The sequence below is a fragment of the Lepus europaeus genome, chromosome 1 (assembly GCF_033115175.1).
Source record: "Lepus europaeus isolate LE1 chromosome 1, mLepTim1.pri, whole genome shotgun sequence".
Lineage (NCBI taxonomy): Eukaryota > Metazoa > Chordata > Mammalia > Lagomorpha > Leporidae > Lepus > Lepus europaeus.
The window spans coordinates 117,771,795-117,796,400 of NC_084827.1; the positions used below are offsets into that span (position 1 = coordinate 117,771,795).

The following is a 24,606-nucleotide window of genomic DNA, read 5'->3' on the forward strand; positions in this document are numbered from 1 at the left end:
TCAATTACATGCTGGATGTTTTTAAAATTTAAAGCCCTCTATTAAGAGGGTTTCAAATGCAGCGCAGTTTTAATTACAGGTCCAAGACTAACCTTAAAGCCAAAGTGTAGGTTCCTGGCTGCCGCTGGCTCTCCCGAATGAGGTAGCTCCCCTCGGCCACACTCAAGAGCTGGTCAGCTGCTTCTCTGGAAATCATGCCATGGAATCTAAGAAACAGGGAAAACTTAGAAACTATATGCTTTCCACATTTCTCAATAAAGCAGGATAAAACAGCACCTCCCCCTTCTCCCGCTGCTTTCTAGACAAACTAGTGCCCACAGTCCAAGAGAAGCACTTAGGTTTAACTGTGCTTATGTTTCTCTGCGCCTGGACCCTGGCCAACTTCTCTGTGATGATAAGAACAGCACCAAAGTAGCTATCCAATCCAGTTAACAACTACAAAATCAAAATTCACATCCATTGCAGGGAAGATCAACCCATTTGACCATATGGACCTGTTACAAAAAACATATATAACTATGTCCCATTTCCTTCCTTCTCACTCATGGCACCGACCCAAAATTTGGCTTGGAGTCTATGCTGGCAGTTTTCCAGGACCCTGGGTTGTCCTTAATTGTCACAATTGCCCAATAATGTTCATAATATGCATTGCTTAATTCTCAAGCCAAAAGCAAACCGTTAATACTTCGTTTTCACTCTCTGCTAAAATCTTATCTTTGATTAACAGAGCAAAAAGCAGGAAAAATAAACATAGTAACATAAATGACATATTATTTACATAGGCACAGCAGATTCAACTTTTACAATTTGACATAAAAAAAACTTGGGGGAAAAAAGGTAGTAACACTATGTCATCCCAAAATACACTACTTTGGTGTATTCATAATTTTGAGCTGAAAGTACTTGAAAAACACAAGTGTAGGGACAGGCCTTCTCTGAAATCTTCTAATCTTTCTGAACATAGATCCTCTAAAAAGCAACTCACCTGTCACCCACCCTCTCCCCAGGAGTTTCAACAACTGCAAAGACTGACTGTATTATAGGAAAGGAAATGAAGTCAACAAAAGCTTGTCATAAACTAGCGTATCTCCTCTCTGTTCTTCTAGGAGTCCATTCATCTTTGCTAAAATCATTTACTCTTCCCTAATTGACTTGTATCTCCCCTTGCTCTCTTCTATTAAAATTTACTAAGCCCGTAATTCTCACTAGTTTTATGTATTCTCCTTATTTTTTCCTGTGACGTCCCTGTGTGAAGGATATTAAAAATCAATGAACTTGTATACTCTGTGTCCTGGTAATCTGCTCATTGTTAATTTATTTCACAGTCCTAGCTTTCAAATCTAGGTTGGAACAGGGAAATTCTTTCCTCCACGACAGTAATTACATTGACTCATTGCTCAAAAGAAATGGCAGCTTCTTGTATGAATGAAACAATAGTCATATGAATTTGGAATAATACATTTATCTTGTAAAATATATATTTTTTAAACATTTATTCATTTATTTGAAAGTCAGAATTACAGGTAGAGAGGGAGAGAGAGAGAGAGAGAGAGAGAGACAGATCTTCCATCCATTGGTTCACTCCCCCAAACAGCCGCAATGGCTGGGGCATGGCCAAGCCAAAGCCAGGAGCTTTTTTCGGGTCTTCCACATGTTGGCAGGGGCCCAGCTCTTGGGTCATCTTCCACTGCCTTTCCAGGTACATTAGCAGGAAGAACAGAAGCAGAGCAGCTGAGACTTGAAATGGCTTCCATATGGGATGACAGTGCTGCAGAGGGCAGCTTGCCCTGATATGCCACAGCACTGGCCCCTGCACAAATATATTTCTTAAATTTTTATTTATTCATCTGAGAGGCAGAGAGAGACCGAGACAGAAAGAGTTTCCATTGCTCATTCACTTCCCAAATACCTGCAGTGACTGGGCTAAAGCGAGGAAGCAAAAACTCAGTTCAGGTCTCCCATGAGGGTGCCAGGAACCCAAGTGCTTATTTGAGTCAGGAGCTGGAATTTGGAATCAAATCTAGGTATTCTGATGTGAGTTATGGGCACCTTAAATGCTAGGCTGAACACTTGCTCCTACATGTAATTTTATAGGTTGACTTTTTCACTTAATACTGATAATGAGCATTTTTCAACTGTTTAAACATAGCCTACCCTGAAATGACATATTTAAAAGGTCTTGAAATAGCATCTTAATAATTTAGCAACCTTGCTAGGGACAATTGGCAACTTTCTGAAGTTCTTCCTCACAGCAATAGCTTAGTCTCCCTCAACTGAAGCCTTCAAACAACTCATGAGGGGCTGGCACTGTGATGTAGCCAGTAAAGCTGCCACCTGTAATGCTGTCATCCCATACAGACACAGGTTCAAGTCCCAGCTGCTCCACGTCTGATCCAGCTCCCTGCTGATGCACCTAGGAAGAAAGCAAAAGGTGGCCCAAGTCCATGGGCCCGTGCACCCATGTTGGAGACCTGGAAGAAGTTCCTGGTTCCTGACTTCGGATCCACCCAGTTCCAGCCACTGTGGCCATCTGGGGAGTGAACCAGCGGATGGAAGATTTCTTTCTCTCTCTCTCTTCATTCTCTCCACTCTCCATTCTCTCTACTCTCTCTCTCTTTCTCCTTTCTCTCCACTCTCTGTAACACTGTCTACCAAATAAATAAAGAAATCTTTTTTTAAAAAAAGAGAAAAAGCTCGTGTAAAGATGGAATTAAAAGATAAAGCACTGGGGTAGAGCTGTGGCATAGTGGGCTAAGCCTCTGCCTGTAGCACAAGAATCCCATATGGCACCAGTTCATGTTCCAGTTGCTTCTCTTCCGATCCAGGTCTCTGCTATGGCCTGGGAAAACAGTGGCGGATAGCCCAAATGCTGGGCCCCTGCACCTGCATGGGAGACTCGGAAGAAACTCCTGGCTCTTGACTCCAGATTGAACCAGCTTTGGCCATTGTAGCCATTTGGGGAGTGAACCAGCAGGTGAAGACCTCTGTCTCTCCCTCTCTCTGTGTGTCACTTTACTTCATGAATAAATAAATCTTTTAAAAAAAAGATAATGCATATTTTTCATGAACATTTTGAAGACACCCTCATATATATATGTATGAGGACACTTAAAAATTTTGTAAGAAGATGAAATTAAAAGATAAGTTATTTTGGTGCAAAAAATCCTGAAATCTACACTGAGTTTTCCTAATTTGCATTTCCACGAACTTTTCAAGACCCCCTCACACACTTACAGGTAGAAAACACATACATACGTGAGTACATATACAATTTCCTCAAATACATTCAGGATTATTTATTTACTCAAATAGTTTGCATCTTTAACATTACTCATGTACATTTTCCTATGCTATTTTTATCTTTATATTTGTGTTTATTTTCTATGTTTTTCACCAATTCGAACATTACGTTTGTTTTCAGAAAGAAAAACTTAATCTCATCAAATTTGAATACCCCCTTTACTTCGCTTATATTTTTGTTAAAAGAATCAATTTACCTGTCTGTTACATATGCCAATCTATAAAACAGTTTCTGATAACGCATACTTACTCTCTTCCATAATACTTTGGTCTGTTTTCTACCTATTGGAAAGAAAAAGAAAAGTATATCTGTAAAATGCAAATGTGCAGAACATAACATTTTATATATGTGGCAAACTAAAGCATTTTTTAAAAGAAAAAGGATTGGAATTAGATTAGATTTTCTAGTCCTACTAGTATATTAATCATACCATTTGGATGATATCTTTTCTCTCTCTAGACCTGTTCCTTTTCTTTTTCACTTTATTTGGAAGGCAGAGAGATAAAATGAGAGGGAGGCAAATGGAGCAAAGTGGGGAGGGAGGGAGAGAAGGAGATGGAGAGGGAAGAAGATAATATTCATATGCTGATTCCCTCCCCAAATGGCCACAACAGCCAGGGTTGGGTCCAATCAAAGTCAGGAGCCTGGAACTCTATCCAGGTCTCTCATGTGGGTAGTAGGCACCTGAGTCCCCGAGCCATCATCTGCTACCTCACAAGGTGCATATCAGCAGGAAGCTGCATTAGGAGCAGGCATTCCAACATGGAACGTGGGCATCTTAACCACTACATCGAAAGTTTGCCCTGCTGACCTGTTTATTATCTATAAAACATTATGTATACTGAGAGAGACTCTGGATGAGAAATAGGGAAAACAACTGATTTTCACCAGGGGAAGATAGCAAACGAAAAGTGGAAGAAGTGCATTAAGAAGTGCATTAAGAAGTGCATTCGCATTCTCTCTCTCTCTCTCTCTCTCTCTCTCTCTCTCTCTTCTTTCTGTGTAACTCTTTCAAATAAATAAATCTTAAAAAAAAAAAAGAAATGAAGAATTCAGTATGTCAAATAGAAAATGCAGTGGAAAGCCACGACAACAGACTTCGTGAAAAAGAAAGAATGCCCACACTAGAAAACAAATCCTCGTAAACAGCTCAGAAAAAGAAAAAATTAGAAAAACTGCAAAAAGATTTATAGGATACTATCAAATGACCAAACATATGTTTGTTAGGAGTTCCTGAAGGCATGGAAAGAGAGAATATATTAGAACACCTATCGAGTGAAATAATAACAGAAAACATACCTAATTTGGAGAAAGAAAGGAATATCCAAGTACAGGAAGCACATAGAACTCCTAATAGACACAATCAGAAAAGATCTTCACTGTGACATATTACAGTCAATTTTTAATAGTAAAACAAAAAACCAAAGGATTCTAAAATGAACACAAGAGAAATGCCAGATTACCTTCAGAGAATCCCCAATTAGACTAACAGCTGATTTTTCATCAGAAACCCTTACAGGCTAGGAGAGAATGGAGAGACATAGTCCAAGTCCTAAAACAAAGAAACTGTCAACTCAGAATACTATACCCAGCAAAACTCTCATTTATAAATAAAGGTGAAATAAACACCTTCCACAACAGACAGAATTGAAAGAATTTGTCACTGCATATTCAGCCTTAAAAATGACTCAGAGAATGACCGTTACAATTATGAGAGAATGTGAAGGTGGAAAAACCTCCTACTAAAAGTACAAAGGAAATTCAAAGCAAGCCATAGGATTATTTAGGAAAAACAGTAGAACAAAATTGGTACTTATTCATAATAACTTTGAATATAAATAGCCTACATTCTTCAATTAAAAGATACAGATTGGCTGAATGGACTAAAAAATAAAACCCATCATTTTGCTACCTACAAGAAACACACCTCACCAACAAAGATACAAGAAGACTGAAAGTAAAAGAATACATTCTTTTCATCAGTGCAGAAAACATTCTATAGGATAGACCAATATGCCAGTCCACACAGCAAATCTCAGCAATTTAAAAAAAAATTGAAATCATACCATGTATCTTTTCTGACTACAATGGAATGAAGCTGGAAATGTATAATTTAAGAATATCTAGAACATATCCAAACACATAGAGATTTAACATGTTCCTGAATGAACAGTGGGTTAAAGAAGAAATCAAAAGGAAAATAAAAAATACTCGGAACCAAATGAAGATGACAATAAAACATATCAAAACTTATGGGGCAGAGCGGAAGCAGTGTTAAGAGGGAAGTTCTTAGCAATTAGTGCTACATCAAGAAATTGGAAAGGCATCAAATCAATGATCTATTAATGCATCTCAAGGATCTCGAAAATTAACAAAGCAAACTCAAAATTACTAGGAGGAAAGTAATAACTAAAGTTAGAGAATAAAAAAAATTGATACAAAAAATAATAATGCAAAAGATCAGTGAAATGAAGAGCTGGGGTTTTGAAAAAATAAACAAAACTGATATATCATTGAAAAAAAAAAAGAGGGAGAAGACCCAAATCAATAAAATCAGAGATGAAAAAAGAGATGTAACAACAGATACAACTAAAATAAAAAAGAATCATCAGGAATTACTACAAACAGCAACTTGCCAACAAATTGGAAAATTCAGAGGAAATGAATAGATTCCTAGACACATAGAATCTACCAAAATTGAGTCATGAAGACACAGAAACCTTAAACAGACCAACAATCAAGGTAGAGACTGAATCAGTAACAAAGTCTCTCCCAACAAAGAAAAGCCCAGAATGCAATGGTTTCACTGCTGAATTCGACCAGACTAAAAAGAACTAATTCCAATTCTTCTCAAACTATTCAAAACAATGGAAAGGGAGGGAATCTTGCCAAAATTCTTCTATGAGGCCAGCATTACCTTAATTTTCAAACCAGAAAGAGAAACAAACAAACAAAAAAGAGAACTATAGACCAACATCACTAATGAACATGGATGCAAAAATCCTCAACAAAACATTAGCTAATTTAATCCAATAATGCATCAGAAAGATCATTCACCCAGATCATGTGAGATTTAACCCTGATATGCAAAGATGATTCAACATACACAAAATAATAAATATGATTTACATTAACAAATGCAAGAATAAAAATCATATGACTAGTTCAACAGATGCAGAGAACATTAGATAAAATACAACATTGTTTTATGATAAAAACCTTAAGCAAATTGGGTATAGAATGAACATATATTAACAGAATCAAGGCAATATACAACCAACCCACATCCAGCATCATACTGAATGGGTAAAAGTTGGCAGTATTTCCTCTAATATCCAGAATGAGGAAAGGATGCTCACTTTCACCACTGCTATTCAATACAGTTTTTGGAAGTTTTGGGCAGAGCCATTAGGCAAAAAAAAAGAAATCAAATGGATACAAACTGGAAAGGAGGAAGTCAAATTATCCCTGTTTGCAGATGACATGATTCAATATACAAGGGAACCAAAAGACCACTAAGAGGATACTGGAACTCATAAGAGAGCTTGATAAGATGGCAGGATATAAAATTAACAAATAAAATCAATAGCCTTTGTATACACAGAAAATGCCAAAGCTGAGAAAGAACTTTTAAGATCAGTCCCATTCATAAAAGCTACAAAATTTTGAACAATTAAGAGTAAATTTAACCAAGAAGGCCAAAGATTTCTTTGATGAAAATTACAAAACATGGGGCTGGCACTGTGGCACAGTAGGTTAATTCTCCACCTGTGGCGCTGGCATCCTATATGGGCACTGATTCTAGTCCCAGCTGCTCCTCTTCCAATCCAGCTCTCTGCTGTGGCCTGAGAAAGCAGTGGAAGATGGCCCAAGTCCTTGGGCCCCTGAACCCACATGGGAGACTGGGAAGAAGCACCTGGCTCCTGGCTTCGGATCAGTGCAGCTCCGGCCATTGTGGCCATCTGGGGAGTGAACCAACGGAAGGAAGATCTTTACTTTTGTCGCTCTCTCTCTTACTATCTATAACTCTAACTCTCAAATAAATAAATTAAAAAAAAAACAGAAAATTACAAAACAATGAAGAAATAGAAGAAAGAAATAATGGAATATCTTCCATGTTTATGGATTGGAAGAATTAATACCATCAAAATGGCCATACTTGAAAGCAATTTATGGATACAACGTGATCCCAATCAAAACACCAAGGACATCCTTCTCAGATCTAGAAAACAAACAAAAAAGCTAAAATTCATATGGAAACACAAGAAACCATGAATAGCTAAAGCAATCTTATACAAGAAAATCAAAGCCAGAGGCATCACAATACCTTTTTCAAGACATACTACAGGGCAGTTATAATCAAGACAGCCTGGTACTAGCACAAAACTAGAAATGTAGACCAATGGAACAAAATGGAAACCCCAGAAATCAACTTACATAGCTACAACCAACTGATCTTTGACAAAAGAGCAAAAATCAATCCCTAAAGAAAGGACAGTCTCTTCAATAAATGTTGCTGAGAAAACTGGATCTCCATATGCAAAATTATGAAACAAGGCCCCTACCTACACTATATACAAAAATCAACTTTAAATGGATCAAGGATCTAAATCTATGACCTGACACCATCAAAGTATTAGAGAACATCTGGGAAATTCTCCAAGACATTGGCATAGGCAAAGACTTCTTGGAAAAGACCCCAGAAGCACACTCAACAAAAGCAAAAATAGACAAATGGGATTACATCAAGCCAAGAAACTTCTGCAGTACAAAGGAAACACTCAACAAAGTGAAGAGGCAACCAACAAAACAAAAGAAAATATTTGCAAACTCTGAGGCTGATAAGGGATTAATATTCAAAATCTATAAAGAGCTCAAGAAACACAACAATACAAAGCAAACAATCCAGTTAAGAAATGGACAAAGGACTCGAACAGGTATTTTTCAAAAGAAGAAATTTAAACATCCAATAGGCCCTTGAAAAAATTATCAGAATCACTAGTCATCAGGGAAATGCAAATCAAAACAACAATGAGTTAGAATGGCTTTCATACAACAATCAACAAACAACAAATGCTGGCAAGAATCTGGGGAAAAGGTACCTTAATATACTGTTGGTGGGAACGCAAACTAGAACAGCCATGTGGAAGACAATAGGGAGATTCCTCTGAAAGGTAAAAACAGAACTGCCATATGACCCAGCCATCCCACTCCTGGGAATTTACCCAAGGGAAATGAAATCAGCATATGAAAGAGTGATCTGTATCCTCATGTTCACTGCAACTCAATTCATAATAGCTAAGATGGAATCAAATCATATGTTCATCAACCAATGACTGGATAAAGAAAATGTGGTATATATACACTATAGAATGCTACTTAGCCATAAGAAGGAATAAAATCCTGTCTTTTACAACAAAATTAACGCAACTGGAAACCACTACACTCAGTGAAATAAGCCAGTAACAAAAAGACAAATACCATGTTTTCCCTGATTTGTGGTAACAGAGTACAAAAAAACGGAGTGTACATGAGCAAAACTGACATTTTGAAATTTGATTACTGCTTACAGCCCTTGTCTCTATTGTTGAGGGACATTTTTTTCTTATCATTTGCTGAATTATTTACTTAGTGAAGGGTTAAGCTTATGACTATAAAATAAACTGAAAGCAGATCATTATAGAAATTAAAACAAAGAAAAAGGAAGGAGGAAGGAGGTCAGGGAGAGGGGGTGTGGGTAGGGAGGGTAGGGTGGAAAGTATCACTCTGCTCCTAAATATTTATATATGTAATACATGAAATTTGTTTATCTTATATAAATAAAAATATTTAAAAAGAGAATAGAAAAAATAATTCATCATGCAAAAACACATTTGTGGTACTTCTGCATTATCAGTTGATTTGTTTCAACAGCAATTGATAACACACATTAAGATCTTAAAAGTGCCCTACTTTCTGACCTTGCAATTCTATGTATAGGCCTTCATCCTTGGAAAATAAACTGTATTCAAAAAATCAATAAATAATACTTCAAGCACAAAAAAATTCCATACTTACTAAAAAGGTTTGATTAAATCACCTTTCAGTTCTCAAATTTATTGAGTAGGAAAAAATGTTCTCGTGCTTTATTCAAGTATTATAAAACATCCAAAAACAATGTCACTAGCGTGTCACAGCAGATTGTGACTTTTCTCCCGTCCTCTACTGCTCTTCATTTCTGTTCTTCAGTACTTTCCATTCTCTTACCATCTCAATATAATCTTGCCCTCTTCTCCCATCAGCTCTTCTCTTACCCCAGTTTATTTTCATAGGATGTGTCCTGGATGTAGGTAAGAAAAGCTCCAGCAGAACAGATTATGAAGAATTTTTACTGAGGTAGACAGAAAGATAGAGGGCATTTGGCTCACTCATTCAAAAAACATTCACAAAATGCTAAAGCTGTGGTAGATATTTTTCTACCTGTGAGGACACATCACTGAATAAGACCAAAGTTGTCACAATTCTTTTGGAATTCACATTGCAATGGTGAAAGACAGAAAATACGTTTTTAAAAGAACACTACGAGAAAAGAAGTGGTGGTTAAGTGCTTTAATGCAAATACGAATGGGTAGAAAGGGAGGACTTATGATATATTTAAGTTAGGTAGTCAGGAAAGGATCTCTGAGAAGATGCTATTTAGACATCAGCTCTAACTGAAAAATCAGAGGATCAAAAAATGTTTCTCTAGAAGGTACTTTGGTGATATCATGGACTCCATCTATCAAGTTCTTGCTGTTTGCTATATATTTTAGTTATATTTAAAGGTCATTTAATCATCATAAGATAGGATTATTCTACTTCATGATGATAAGATTATCACTGTCATTTTACTTAGTTATTTTTATGGCCAAGTTTCCATTTATGTTTATTTTAAATTGACAAAATTTGTATGTATATATTGGGGTTGGCATTGAGACATAGAGGGATAAGACACTGTCTATAATGCTGGTATCCCTTATGGGTGCTGATTTGACTCCCAGCTGCTCCACTTCCAATCCAGCTCCCTGCTAACAGCCTGGGAAAGCAGCAGAAGATGGCCCAGTACTTGGACGCTTGGACCCACATGAGAAACCTGGAAGAAGCTCCCGGCTACTGCCTTTCGTCTGGCCCAGTCCTAGCCATCATGTCCATTTGAGGAGTGAAAGAGCAGGTGGAGGATCTCTCTCTATGTCTCTCTTGCTCTCTCTGTAACCCTGTCTTTCAAATAAATAAATCTCTTAAAAAAAAAAAATATGGGGCTGGTGCTATGACGCAGTGCGTTAAAGCCCCAGCCTATAGTGCCGGCATCCCATATGGGCACCAACTCTAGTCCCAGCTGCTCCACTTCTGATCCAGCTCTCTGTGGTAGCTTAAGAAAGCAGTAGAAGATGGCCCAAGTCCTTGGGCCTCTGCACCTGCGTGGGAGACCTGGAAGAAGCTTTTGGTTCCTGGCTTCGGATTGGCCTACCTCCAGCAGTTGTGGCTATTTGGGGAGTGAACCAGCACATGGAAGACCTCTCTCTCTCTCTTTCCCCCTCTGTAACTCTTTCAAGTAAATAAATCTTTAAAAAACAAAAACAGAAAAATTGTGTGTACATATATACATACACATATATATCTAACAATCTATGTCATACACATATTAGTATTATACAATTATGTCGTTGTTTTTCCTCATAAGAATGGCCCACTCTTTCAATTTAAGTCTTGAAATAATTGTTAAGTATGTTCAAATCATGACACTAAGAACACCTAAGTTTACAATGGGTTATCTAACAGTATAATACGTGCATATATATTATGGAGTATAGCATGATCTTTTGCTATATGACTACATTGTGGAATTGTTTCAAAAAAGCTATAATACCTACTATATTACCTCATCTTCTTTCTGGTTTTTGTGATCAGAATGTTTAAAAGCTACTCTTGGCGATTTTCTAGTACACATTATCAACTATAGTCACCATGATATATCACAGATCTGTTGAATTTACTACTCCCATTTAAGTGAAACTTTGTATTCTTTAACCACTTTCTCCGCAAACCTCATCTCACTCCCAGACCCTGATAAAGTACCTTTTTTTTTTTTTTTTTTGACAGGCAGAGTGGATAGTGAGAGAGAGACAGAGAGAAAGGTCTTCCATCCTCCACTGCCTTCCTGGGCCATAGCAGAGAGCTGGCCTGGAAGAGGGGCAACCGGGACAGAATCCGGTGCCCCAACCGGGACTAGAACCTGGTGTGCCGACACCGCAAGGCGGAGGATTAGCCTGTTAAGCCACGGCGCCGGCCTAAAGTACCTTCTATTCTCTGCTTCTTTGAGTTCAAAGCTTTTTGATTCCACATCTGAGTGAGATCATGCAGTGTTTATCTTTCTGTGCCTGGCTTATTCCACTTAATACACAATGTCCTTCAAGTTCATCTTTGTTGCTACAAATGACATGATTTTCTTCTTTTTCAAGGCTGGATCCAAATTGGACTTTAAAGCATTCCACTGTATACTGGAATGGACTATACACTAGAGTACTTCAAAAATGGTTGTGGAAAAGTAGAATCTATTCTATCAGTGCAAAAACATTTTGAAGTCCATGTAGTTTTTTTTTTTGTTTGTTGATTTTTTTGGACAGGCAGAGTTAGACAGTGAGAGAGACAGAGAGAAAGGTCTTCCTTCCGTTGGTTCGCCCCCCAAATGGCCGCTACGGTTGAAGTGTTGTGCTGATCCGAAGCCAGGAGCTTCTTCCTAGTCTCCCATGTGGGTGCAGGGCCCAAGCACTTGGGCCATCCCCCACTGCCCTCCTGAGCCACAGTAGAGAGCTGGACTGGAAGAGGAGCAGCCGGGACAGAATCTGGCACCCCAACCGGGACATGAACCTGGGGTGCCGGCACCGCAGGCGGAGGATTAGCCTAGTGAGCTGCGGCGCCAGCCCATGTAGTTTTTTCAATGCACACCTTTTATAAGCTTTTTGAGAACCCCTCAGACAGTATTCCACTGTATATAAACAGAACACTTTCTTTATCCATTCATTCACCGATGGGTCAAACTCCAGTGATACCATATCTTGGCTATTGGAATAGTGCGGCCATGGACACTGGAGTGCAGATCTCTTTCCAACATACTGATTTCAATTCTCATAGATACATATCCAGCAGTGAGACTGCTGCTTCATATGGCAGTGAAGAACAGTATCTGAGAGGTTGGATAACTCTTTCAAGCGTATTTGTTCAATTGTGCAGTTCCCACAGCAACTCAAAGCCTGCCTTTTCAATGATCATCTCTCTCCTTCGGTTCTACATATAGCCTGGCTGCCAATTCAGCCACATGAGGTAGTTTCCAGTATAGATATTCATTCATGGTACAGAAAAATAAATTTTTCTTCCCCAGTAGTGGTGGTTTATTTCTTCCTCCCTCCCAGTGGCAAAACTATCTTTGGTTCCATGTGCAATTCTTCTCAACTCCTTCAATCCATATAAACTTGTGTTGCTCTGCATTTTCTTTTCAGTCAATATAACATTAGCCTGGTTCTCTCACATCTTATGAGTAAAATAAAATTTGAATATATACTCATTTTCCTATGTTTACTAGAGTCAGGATTTTAACTTTTTCTAAATCTAGACTTGAATAATTTACCCTTCAGGAATATTCTGTTGTCAGCTAATGTTGTACTCAGATCATTTATTATCTTCCCAAAGTGTGTTCCACCTGATTTAGTCTTGTTCCAAAATCTCTGCTCATGAAACTGTTCTAAAAGTAAGTCAACTGGCCGGCGCCGTGGCTCAATAGGCTAATCCTCCGCCTGTGGCGCTGGCACACCAGGTTCTAGTCCTGGTTGGGGCGCTGGATTCTGTCCCGGTTGCCCCTCTTCCAGGCCAGCACTCTGCTGTGGCCTGGGAGTGCAGTGGAGGATGGCCCAAGTGCTTGGGCCCTGCACCCCATGGGAGACCAGGAGAAACACCTGGCTCCTGCCTTCGGATCAGCACGGTGCCCCGGCCGCAGCGGCCATTGGAGGGTGAACCAACGGCAAAGGAAGACCTTTCTCTCTGTCTCTCTCTCACTTGTTCACTCTGCCTGTCAAAACAAAACAAAACAAAATATTAAAAGTCAGTCAACTGGCTGGATCCCTACAGCTATAGATGATGGCTAGACTATTTTTAGGTCCAGGGCTTACAGAGTGGGGTCATGGACCTCCTGGATAGCAAACTTTGCTTTTGAGATTAAAAATTCAATGTTTGGGTCTTGAAGAACTAATTTAAGTTTCTGTAGTATTATATGAAAAAAAATGTTATTCAGAAGAACAATTTAGCAGTGCCATTCAGACTAAAAATGTGCAAAGGCTTAATTTTGCACTAGACAGGAACACTTACACATACACCCTAACAATTTTCATTTGAGCACTATTTGTAGTCATTTTAAAAATGGAAATAAATACATGCCACTAGGGGATTTAAAAATCAGCTTTGGGGTCAGTGCTGTGGCAAAGCAGGTAAAGCTGCCCCCTGCAGTGCCAGCTTGCCACATGGACACCGGTTTGAGTCCCGGCTGCTCCACTTCAATCCAGCTCTCTGCTATGGCCTGGGAAAACAGAAGATGGCCCCAGTCCTTGGGCCCCTGCACCCACGTGGGAGACCCAGAAGAAGCTCCTGGCTCTTGGCTTCAGATCGGCACTGCTCTAGCCATTGTGGCCAGTTGGGGAGTGATTCAGTGGATGGAAGACTCTCTTTCTCTCTGCCTCTCCTTTTCTATGTAACTCTGACTCTCTAATAAATAAATAAATCTTTTTAAAAAATCAGCTTTATGGGGACCAGTGCTGTGGCGAAGTGGTCTAAGCCTCCACCAGCAGGCATCCTATATGGGTGCTGGTTCTAGTCCCAGCTTCTGCTCTTCTGATTCAGATCTCTGCTATGTCCTGGAAAAGCAGTGGAGGATGGCCCAAGTGCTTGGGCCCCCGCACCCACATGGGAGACCAAGAAAAAGCTCTTGGCTTCCAGTTGGCCCAGCTCCAGCTGTTGTGGCCACTTGGAGAGTGAAACAGTGGATGAAGACCTTTCTGTCTCTCCCTTTCTCTGTCTCTCCATCTGTCTGTAACTCTACCTCAAGTAAATCAATAAATTTTTAGAATCAGCTTTATGATACAAATAATGTGCATGATTTGAAGGAATGATATAGATCTGCAGGGACCAAATCATTATGAAAACCGTAGAAAGTATTAAGTATGTCAGCTTTTTGTTACTATAATAAAATATGTGAGGCAGGGTACTTTACAAAGAAAAGAGGTCTATTAGGTTCACTGTTCTGGAGGTCCACGGTCCAAAGATATGGTGCAGTCTTTGGCAAGGGTTCCACAGGCTGTATCACATCTGGCAGGGACATATATATTTCTCTATCTCTCTATGTTATCCCTATTTCCTCATAAAGCCACCAGGAATCAATCATAGAGGCCCTAGCCTAACAACCTAATTCAGTCTAATCAATTCAAAAGACACCATCCCTGTATTAAGTTCCCACCCTCTTAGTATTATTAACATAAGACTTTGGAGACTGTATTCCTGTGTCAGTTCAGGACAAATACTCAAACTACAGTAGGATACAAATACAAGCTGTGGAATATACAGCATGACAGTCCTTAGGAGCAAGCACACAGACACACGATGCTGTTCTATATTTATATCTCAGAAAGTGATCTGAAAGTACACACACCAAATTCTAAAGAGTCACATCTAGGAACATAGAGGGAGAACTACCAGGAGAAGGTCATGGGAGAGACATGAAGAATGTATTCATGTATTAGTTACACATCTAAAAATCAACATTTACAAATACAAATCAAGTTAATTTTTGTGTAATCATATATTACACCCTGAAGCACACTAAAATGTCACCTAACATTTTGAGGAGACCACATCTTTTCCCTCATTGTTGCAGCTGGTTGAAGGTAGAGTACCTTATCAGGCCTATGGCACTGAAGTAAAAGAAAAGAAGAGTGCTTTAATACATTCTGCTCCCTGATGAAAATCCTGTACAACTGTACAAAGAAGTAGTCATAGTAGAGGGATTGGTGGTTACAAGCAATGTGGTATTCTACTATACTTTCCAATTGAAGACAAATATTGGTACAGTCTTACATTAAGTCCATAACAGGCTTCCATTAACTGCCTAAGGAACTATCTTCACAACATAATTGAACTGGGACTTATAATGTTAAATAATTGTTTTTGCTTTATAAGAAATTAGGTAAACACTGATGCATATATAATACTGTTATAACAGGCAGTATGTCCAACATAAAATCTACACACCAACTCATTCTTCTCTATATTTTTATAGCAGAAATATAAAATGACATAAAGGTTTTCCTTCTCTTGTTGAGATAGTAGAGATCAGATTATACTACCCCAAAACATGCCTCCTTGGCATAAAGCTTACTCTGAAGTAAAGGCAATTAAGAAAAATAACTTTTCTGCTCAAAAGTGAGCAGAAATTTTCTTTTGTGAATTCACATTTATGAAATAAATTTCCATGTGTTAAAGATGTACCCCTCTCCCATCTGAGGAAGATACCAATTCCACAGCCAGCTCTTATCACCTGAGAGTAAATGAGTAACAAAACTAACCAAATAATCCTTATTTACTATATATTTCCTTTCTACAACTCACCCATCCCAAAGCCCAAATCCCTTTTACTTTATTTTCTTCTCCCTCAGTATCATCCTTTGTTAGACTAATATATAAGCCAGCTGCCTCTTTGGGGTTTTCACTTCTTTTCTGTGAGCACCCCACTCTGTGTGTATATGAAATAAAACTTCTCTCCCATTAATCTGTATTTTGTTAGTTTAATCTGAAGTCCCTAGCTACTAAATCTAAGAGGATAAGAAAGTTTTTCTTCTTCTACCATAGCATTTAGACAGTTTGCTAATATCCAAGATATTATCATTTAAGAAATGATTTGGAATAGTTTTTTAAAACTCACAGACATCAAAATCAAACTACTCTAATCAGATTCAATAATTCAATATTAAATCTAATTAATATCATGAAAATGATTAATGATTCCAAATAAGTTTACTTACAAATACACCAAAATAGAAATTAAATGTTACATGCAATAGCAAAATATATATATGTTTATACAAATATTTATGTTTGCATTTATGTTTTATAAATTGACAACAGTCAAGGGACTTTTTATAGAATAAAACTGGTTTAAATTAATATGACTAAGAAAGGTTAAAATGAGTACTTGTATTGAATTCTATGCTTTGCTTTCTCCAACATTTTATACTTATTTATTGTGTTATGGGTAGGAAAAATGGGGAACAAGGACAACCAAAAGACATGTAATGAAAAATGAAAGACACTTATAAAGATACCATGCCACTGGAGAAAGAAAACTTAATCCAGCATTATTTAACATGACATAATGTAAACATAATACAGGAATTCAATAAATAATTGAATGTTCATTTATCAATATTTTAAATGTCAATGAACCTGCAGTTTGTAAACAATGATCATAGCTAAAACATTTTCATCAAATTCAAACCATATCCTCAAAGAAAACTCTAATCTTTTATCTTATTTTTCACAAAAACAAGAAAAGCTTATTTAACACAGAAGCATTTTACTCTCTACAGGAAATATAAAGGCATTAGAAATAAATAAAAGTACTACCCTTCTATTTCTTAGTGATGGAACTCTACTATATGGCTATAATTCAAGAGTCGTTTTAAAAAGTTATTCTACATTCAAAAAGTACCTCTGGAACAAGTGTTTGGTCTCCTAATTAAGATACTAGTTAGGGCCAGTGCTGCGGTGCAGTGGGTTAACACCCCGGCCTGAGGCGCCGGCATCCCATATGGGCAACGGTTCGGGTTCCAATCCAGCTCTCTGCTATGGCCTGGGAAATCATTAGAAGATGGTCCAAATCCTTGGGCCCCACCCTTATGGGAGACCAGGAGTAGGCTCCCGGCTCCTGGTTTCGGATCGGCGCAGCTCCAGACGTTGTGGCTAACTGGGGAGTGAACCATCGGATGCAAGACCCTCTCTCTTTGTGTAACTCTGACTTTCAAATAAATAAATAAATGTTTAAAAAAAAAAAAAAGATACCAGTTGAGGGGGCCAGCACCGTGGCTTAGTAGGCTAAGCCTCTGCCTGCCGTAGTGGCATCCCCTATGGGTGCCAGTTTGTGTCCCAGCTGCTTCTCTTCCAATCCAACTCTCTGCTAATGGCCTAGGAAAGCAAGTGCTTGGGCCCCAGCACCCATGTCAGAGATCCTGAAGAAGATCCTGGCTCCCGATCAGCCCAGCTCCAGCAGTTGCGGCCACTGGGGGAGTGAACCAGTGGATGGAAGAGCTAGTCCTTTGTAACTCTCTGCATCTCAAATAAATAAATAAATCTTAAAAAAAAAAAAATTACTAGTTGAGAGGCCTGCATTCTATATTGGAGTACCTGGGATTTGAGTCCCAGCTCTGCTCCTGATTCCAGCTTCCCGCTATGGAGCACCCTTGGAGGCCACAATGGTATCTCAAATAGGGATCCCTGCCACCCATGTGGGAGATCTGGATTGAGTTCCTGGCTACTGGTCTTGCCAGGGCTAGCCCTGGCCATGGCTGATGAGGGTATCTGGGAATAAACTGGCAGATGTGAGCTCTGTTTCTGCTTCTCAAATATAAACAAACAAACAAGCAAACAAGTAATTTAAGAAAAAAGTACCTCTGGAGGTGAGGTCACTAGATCAATAAACTAGAACATTCATAAAATATTCAAATTGCTTACTGCTGCTCATTTCTGACAGTGGCAGTTACCTGGTCAGAAGTCACAAGAAATCATTATCTCCTTTGTTCATACAGTGAAAAATGATAGATGTAGGCAGGCAGGCACATTAGCACTCTAATTGTTTGCTAGAAATCTGTAGGATGTTTCTTAAAAGGAGGCATGTTATATACATGAAATTCTTAAGAAATAGTACAATTACCTGGGTCAACTCTTTCTATCTTTTTAGGTAAAATTCTAGAGAAACATAAAGGCAATATACAAAACAAACAAAAAACACTTTGTCAAGTGTCAAGTTTTTTTTCTGGGGTGTGTTTTCAATACTGCTCAGTTGTCTACAGAGATTGTCAGGGTGGGGAATCACACATTTGGTACTTGCTTCCTATCATGGCGATTCTGAATGAAAGGCAACTGAATCAATTAACACTCAACTCTAGCTTTGGATCTATTTTAATTTCCTGTATTATTAAAGTAAGGAAGGAGGAAGGTGGGGAAGAAGGAAAAGACAGACTGCTGCTACCACCTCATGACCTGAAAAAAGTCATTAATACACATACACACACATACACACACACACACATTACTCTCATACTTTAAATTAAAATTAGAAACAGGGGCCAGCATTGCGGCTAAACTGCCACCAGACATCACTGGCATCCCATGCGAGCGCTTGTTCAAGTACCAATTTCTCTACTTACTTTCCAGCTCCCTGCTAATGCTCTTGGGAAAGCAGCAAAAGACAGCCCAAGTCCTTGGGCACCCGCCACCCATGTGGGAAAATCAGAAGAAGCTGCTGGCTTCGGTATGACCCAGCCCTGATTATTACAGCCTTCTGAGGAGTTAACCAGTGGATGTAAGGTCAGTTGGTCTCTCTCTCTGTCTCTGTCTCTCCCTCCCTCCCTATCTCTCTGTGATTCTGCATATCAAAGGAATAAAAATAGATCTGGCTCCTGACTAGCTGCTCCTCTTCCAATCTAGCTCTCTGCTAACAACCAGGGAAAGCACAAGTGTGAGGGCCCCTACACCCATGTGGGAGAGCTGGAAGAAGTTCCTGGCTCCTGGCTTTGGCTCAGCCCAGCTCTAGCTGTTGCAGCCATTTGGGGAGTAAACCAGCGGATGGAAGGACTGTTCTGTCTCTCCTTCCTGCTTTAATACTGCCTCTCAAATAAATAAATAAATAAATAAATAAGTAAATCTTTCAAAATAAACACACCTTACAAGTCTCACATTATGAATTATTTATCATTATATTAAGATACTTATTCTTTTTCTCGCCCAGAAACCTTTTATTTAAGGAATACAAACTTCATACATTTCATAGTTACAACTCTAGGAACATGGCGATTCTTCCCACGGTACCCGCCCTCCCACCCTCTCCTATTCCCATTCTCATTTTTTATGAAGAACCATTTTCAATTAACTTTATACGCATATGATTAACTATGTTAAATAAAAAATTCAACCAATAGTATGGGGTGAAAAAACCTGTTCCTCAACAGTTGGGAAAAGGGCTGTTCAAAGTAGTTGATTCTCAAAGTGTCAATTTCATCTCTGCAGATTACCTTTCAGATGCCCTATTAGTTATCACAGGTCAGGGAGAACATATGGTATTTGTCCTTTTAGGACTGTCTTATTTCAGTAAGTATGACATTTTCCAGTTTCATCCATTTAGTTGCAAACAACCAGATTGAACTTTTTTTTTTTTTTTTTACTCAGCTGTGTAGTATTCCATGCTTAACCCAGTCTTCAGCTGACAGGAATTTAGGCTGATTCCATGTCTCAGCTATCGTGAATTGAGCTACAATAAACATGAGGGTACAGATAATTCCGTCATATACTGATTTCATTTCCCTTGGGTAAATTCCCAGGAATGGGATGGCTGGGTCATATGGTAAGTTTATATTCAGATTTCTGAGGTATCTCCATACTGTCTTTCATAGTGGTTTTACCAGTTTACATTCCCATCAACAGTGGATTAGGGTACCTTTTTCCTCACATCCTTGCCAGCATTTGTTATTTGTTGATTTCTGTATTACTTCCTTTCTCCTACTAGTTTTGGGTTTTGTTTGCTGTTTTTCTAGGTCCTTGAGAAGCACTGATAGCTCATTTATTTGGTGGGTTTCCAATTCTTGATGTAGGCACTAACTGCTAAAACTTTCCTCTTAACACTACGTTTGCTGCATCCCAAAAGTTTTGATGTTTTATTGTCATCTTCATCAGCTTCCAGAAACTTTTTGATTTCTCTTTTGATTTCATCAATGAGCCACTGTTCATTCAGGAGCATGCTGTTCAGTCTCCACATGTTAATATATGTTCTAGGGATTCCCAAGTTGTTGATTTCCAGCTTCATTCCATTGTGGTCAGAGAAGATGAATAGTATCATTTTGATTTTTTTTGAATTTTGTAAGACTTGCTTTATGGCCTAGTATGTGGATAATATAAAGAAAGTTCCATACACTGGTGAGAAGAATGTGTATTCTGTGACTTTAGGATGGAAAGTTCTATAGATATCTCCTATGTCCATTTGTTCTATAGTATTGATTAACTCTGCTGTTTCCTTACTTATTTTCTGTCTGGTTGATCTGTCCATCACTCAAAGTGGGGTATTGAAGTCCCCCATTACTATTGTATTAGAATCTGTCTCCCTTTAGATCCATTAACATTTCTTTTAAATAGCCAGGTGCCCTGTAACTAGGTTCATATATGTTTATAATAGTCACATCTTCCTGCTGAATTGATCCCTTAATCATTACATAGTGCCCTTGTCTCTTTTAACAGTTTTTGTGTTAAAGTCTATTTTGTCTGATATTAGGATAGCTACACCAGCTCTTTTTTGGTTTCTGTTAGTATGGACTATCTTTTTCCATCTTTTCACTTTCAGTCTGTGTGCATCTTTGTTTGTGAGATGTGTTTCTTGTAAGCAGCAAATAGATAGGTTTTGTTTTTTAATCCATTCAGCCAGTTTGAGTCTTTTGACTGAAATGCTGAGGCCATTCACAAAATGACTATTGGTAAGTAATGACTTGCCCCTGCCATTTTTCCAAATTTTTCCATAAATATTCCCATTGTTTACTATGGATTTCCTTTGTACTTTTACTGACAGATTTCCTACCTTCACGTTCTTTCATAGTGATGATCATGTTTCTGTGTTTCTGTGCGTAGCATATCCTTAAGCATCTTTTGTAAGGTTGGACAAGTGGTGACAAATTCTTTCAATTTCTGTTTGTTATGGAAGGTCTATTTGACCTTCATTCGTAAATGAGAGTTTTGCAGGGAAGAGTATTCTGGGTTGACAGTTTTTTTCTCTTAAGACTTGGAATATATCTCGCCATTCTTTTCTAGCCTGTAAGGCTTCTGATGAGAAGCCTGCTGTTAGTCTAACTGGAAATCCTCTGAAAGTAAACTGGTGTTTCTCTCATGCATATTTTATAATATTTTCTTTATGTTTTACAGTGGGGAGATTGACTACAATGGAGAAGATCTTTTCTGGTCATGTCTATTAAGAGTTTTATGTACTTCCTATACTTGGATATCCCTTCTTTCTCCAAATTAGTGAAGTTTTCTGTGATAATTTCACTAGAAATTCCTTCTAATCCATCCTCTCTTTCAACACCTTCAGGAACTCCTAAGAGCCTTATGTTGGTGGTTTGACAGTATCCCATACACCTCCACCACTGTTTTTTAGTTTTCTAATTTCTTCTTGTTGTTTTTGGTCTGACTATAAAATTTCCAGAGATTTGTCTTCTAACTTGCATATTCTTTCTTATGCTTCATCGAGGAGGCTTTCCATTGCATTTTTCATTTGTTCTACAGAATTCTTCATTTCCAACACTTCATTTTGATTTCTCATTAAAATCTCAATTTCATGGAAGAAATTTTCTTTCATGTCATGTACGGATTTCATTAGTTCATGGATTTGCTTCTGATTACTACTAAGTAATCCTACAATCAATTTTTTGAATTCAATTTCTGGCATTTCTTCATTCTCTTCATCTTCACATTCTAGTATTGAAGTGTTGTGTTCTTTTTGGAGTGTCATGTTGTCTTCCTTATTCTTGCTTCTTGAATTGCTGCATTTATTACCCAGCATTTGTAGAGATAGTTGTTGGTTTCTTTGTTTTGTTCTTTCCCTGTGATGGCTTTTATCTTTGGCCTATGCCTCTGTAGCTTAATGAAGTGTCTGCTTTTTCAGTGACTACCAGAGGCATGTGGTGGGTGTGGACAGGGAACTCTGTTCAGTGCTCCAGGATGAAGGGGGTGTCCAAGGCGACCCTCCCTTTTTATCATGGGGTGGTGTGTTCTGCTCTGTTGGTATAGTCTCACGCTTATCTCCTTTTCTCAAAGGAGACCAGTGCCTAGGTGCTAGCCCCAGTGGGTACAATATTTGTCCGTGCTACCCCAGGAATCACAAAAAGGATCTGTGCAGTCCTTGAAGTAAGCACAGATCCCACGGCAATGACCCTCACAAAGGACAGGGAGCCCCGACCATGTGGAGATGCCCAAAATCCCGTCACACTCTGCGCCCTCCCATGCAGCCGCAGTGTTTTCACAGTTCTGGCACACAAGCCTCCTATGGTCACAAGCACTCAGCCCTCTGTCAGTTCTCCCAGACTCAAGTGTCTCCACTCAGCTGGTTGTTAGGCACAGGGACACAAGCTGGCACAGCTGTTACATATGTCCAAAATGGCACCCTCCCTCTCTCAGCAGGGAGCTGACTTGGAAGGGGAGCAGTTGGGACTTGGAAGTGGCACCCATATGGGATGCCAGCATAGCAGGCAGCAACTTTACCTGATACTCAAAGTGCTGGCTCCCAATGCATAGATTTGCGTCAGGGCACATATTTTCAGTAATTTTAGGTTTTTCATTCAATTTTACACCACAGAGAACATCTGTGTGGATAAAGCTAAGCTTCAAAAACCAATGAAGATAAAACTTTTGAAAATTAAAGGAAAAACTGCCTGCTTGCACAGTGGAGGTATACTTACCAAAGACCTACATAGAGCCAGGCATGATTTGTAGAGAAATGAGGAAGAAAATGAGCCTCAGAAATACTATGAGACTTACATAGATTAACTGTTAATCATCCACCAACAATTAGTTCAACTTTCAGGAATGTGCCTTCCTCCTTATTTCTGTAGCATTCTTCATTGTGCTTAGAAAGAAGTACTAAGAATATGGGTAGCTTTACATTGTGTTTTAGACATCCTCTGAAAAAAAGCACCAATCCTCACAGTATGCCAGGTGTAGTTCTCTATCTACTTTCAAATTTTACTCGCTGAATAAGGAATATTTTTTAATGCTCTGCAAATATTACTTAAAGACTTGCAGAAAGCCAGTTATTCAATCTAACAAGATTAGTCTTTTTTTTTTATTTTGGGGTTTTTTTTTTTTAAGATTTTATTTATTTACTTGAGAGGTAGAGTTACAGTGAGAGGGAGAGACAGAGAGAAAGACTTCCATCCGTTGGTTCACTCCCCAGATGGCCGCAATGGCCGGAGCTGCACCAAGCCAAAGCCAGGAGCCAGGTGCTTCTTCCTGGTCTCCCACATGGGTGCAGGGGCCCAAGGACTTGGGCCATCTTCTACTGATCTCCCAGGCCACAGCAGAGAGCTGGATTGGAAGAGGGGCAGCCGGGACTGGAACCAGCACCCATATGGGATGCCGGCGCCGCAAGTGGAGGACTAGCCTACTGCGCCACAGAGCCAGCCCCTATTTTGGGTTTATTTTTAATCAGCAGGCTGCACTGGAAATGGATAATAGGTTAGTTTTATGAAACAAATTTCTTTACATTCAGTATTTTCCTACCACAAATTTAAGTAACATCTAGGCAGTAGAGGTTAAGGGATAGAAACTGCCAGTTTGTATGTGTAACAGTTAATTGCTAAAGGAGTTCTGGAAATTACAGTTGTCATCTTCAGTTCTACCAACATCCATCTACATCAAGATATTACAGATTGCACTCCAAAGTATATCTTACTACCCAACTGTTTGTGAAAATTGTTATTTTTTTCCTTAATCTTAAAGTCTCTTTCTGGGGAGAAGTTACATACTCCAGCCCAGCCCTGACAGAATTCCAGGGGAGATAACTGTGGATGTCTATGTGCCTTCCACGGGATACTTCTTTATTATGGCAGACAGCCTAGTGCCTAAGTGTCCAATCTGCTCTCACAGCAAACATGTTTCTACTGATCAATACCCTCGTGGCACACATCTGACCTGCGTTTTGTTACTGCAGCCAAGACAGTCTAACCACAAGGTCAGTGAGATTTAGGTCTGTCAGTGAAGTGAAATACAGAAAAGGTAGCACAAAAACACACATGAAATACCAGAAGCAGTGCATTACTTACAGATCCCAGAGAGCAGAGGGCGGTACCCTTCAGAGGGCCAACTGGAAAGGGGGAGCAGTCTGGGAAATGCATGCTCAACCAGCAGGTGGACAGTGAGGGGCAAAGAGAGAGATGGGGACCTGTGAACCAAATTTTTGCAATCTATACATGGTTTTTCATAATATGCATTTTCCATGA

General features: G+C 39.0%; 1 protein-coding gene across 1 annotated transcript in view; it reads right to left on the bottom strand.

Moving 5' to 3' along the window:
• CHN1 (chimerin 1) overlaps nt 1–24,606 on the bottom strand; it is a 234,226-nt gene that overhangs the window by 127,843 nt on the left and 81,777 nt on the right. Inside the window, exons 4-5 of the mRNA XM_062200515.1 lie at nt 3,551–3,582; nt 93–206 (exon numbers count right to left, since the gene is read on the bottom strand). Of these exons, the coding sequence (XP_062056499.1) occupies nt 93–206; nt 3,551–3,582 (146 nt within the window). The remainder of the gene's footprint in view (nt 1–92; nt 207–3,550; nt 3,583–24,606) is intronic.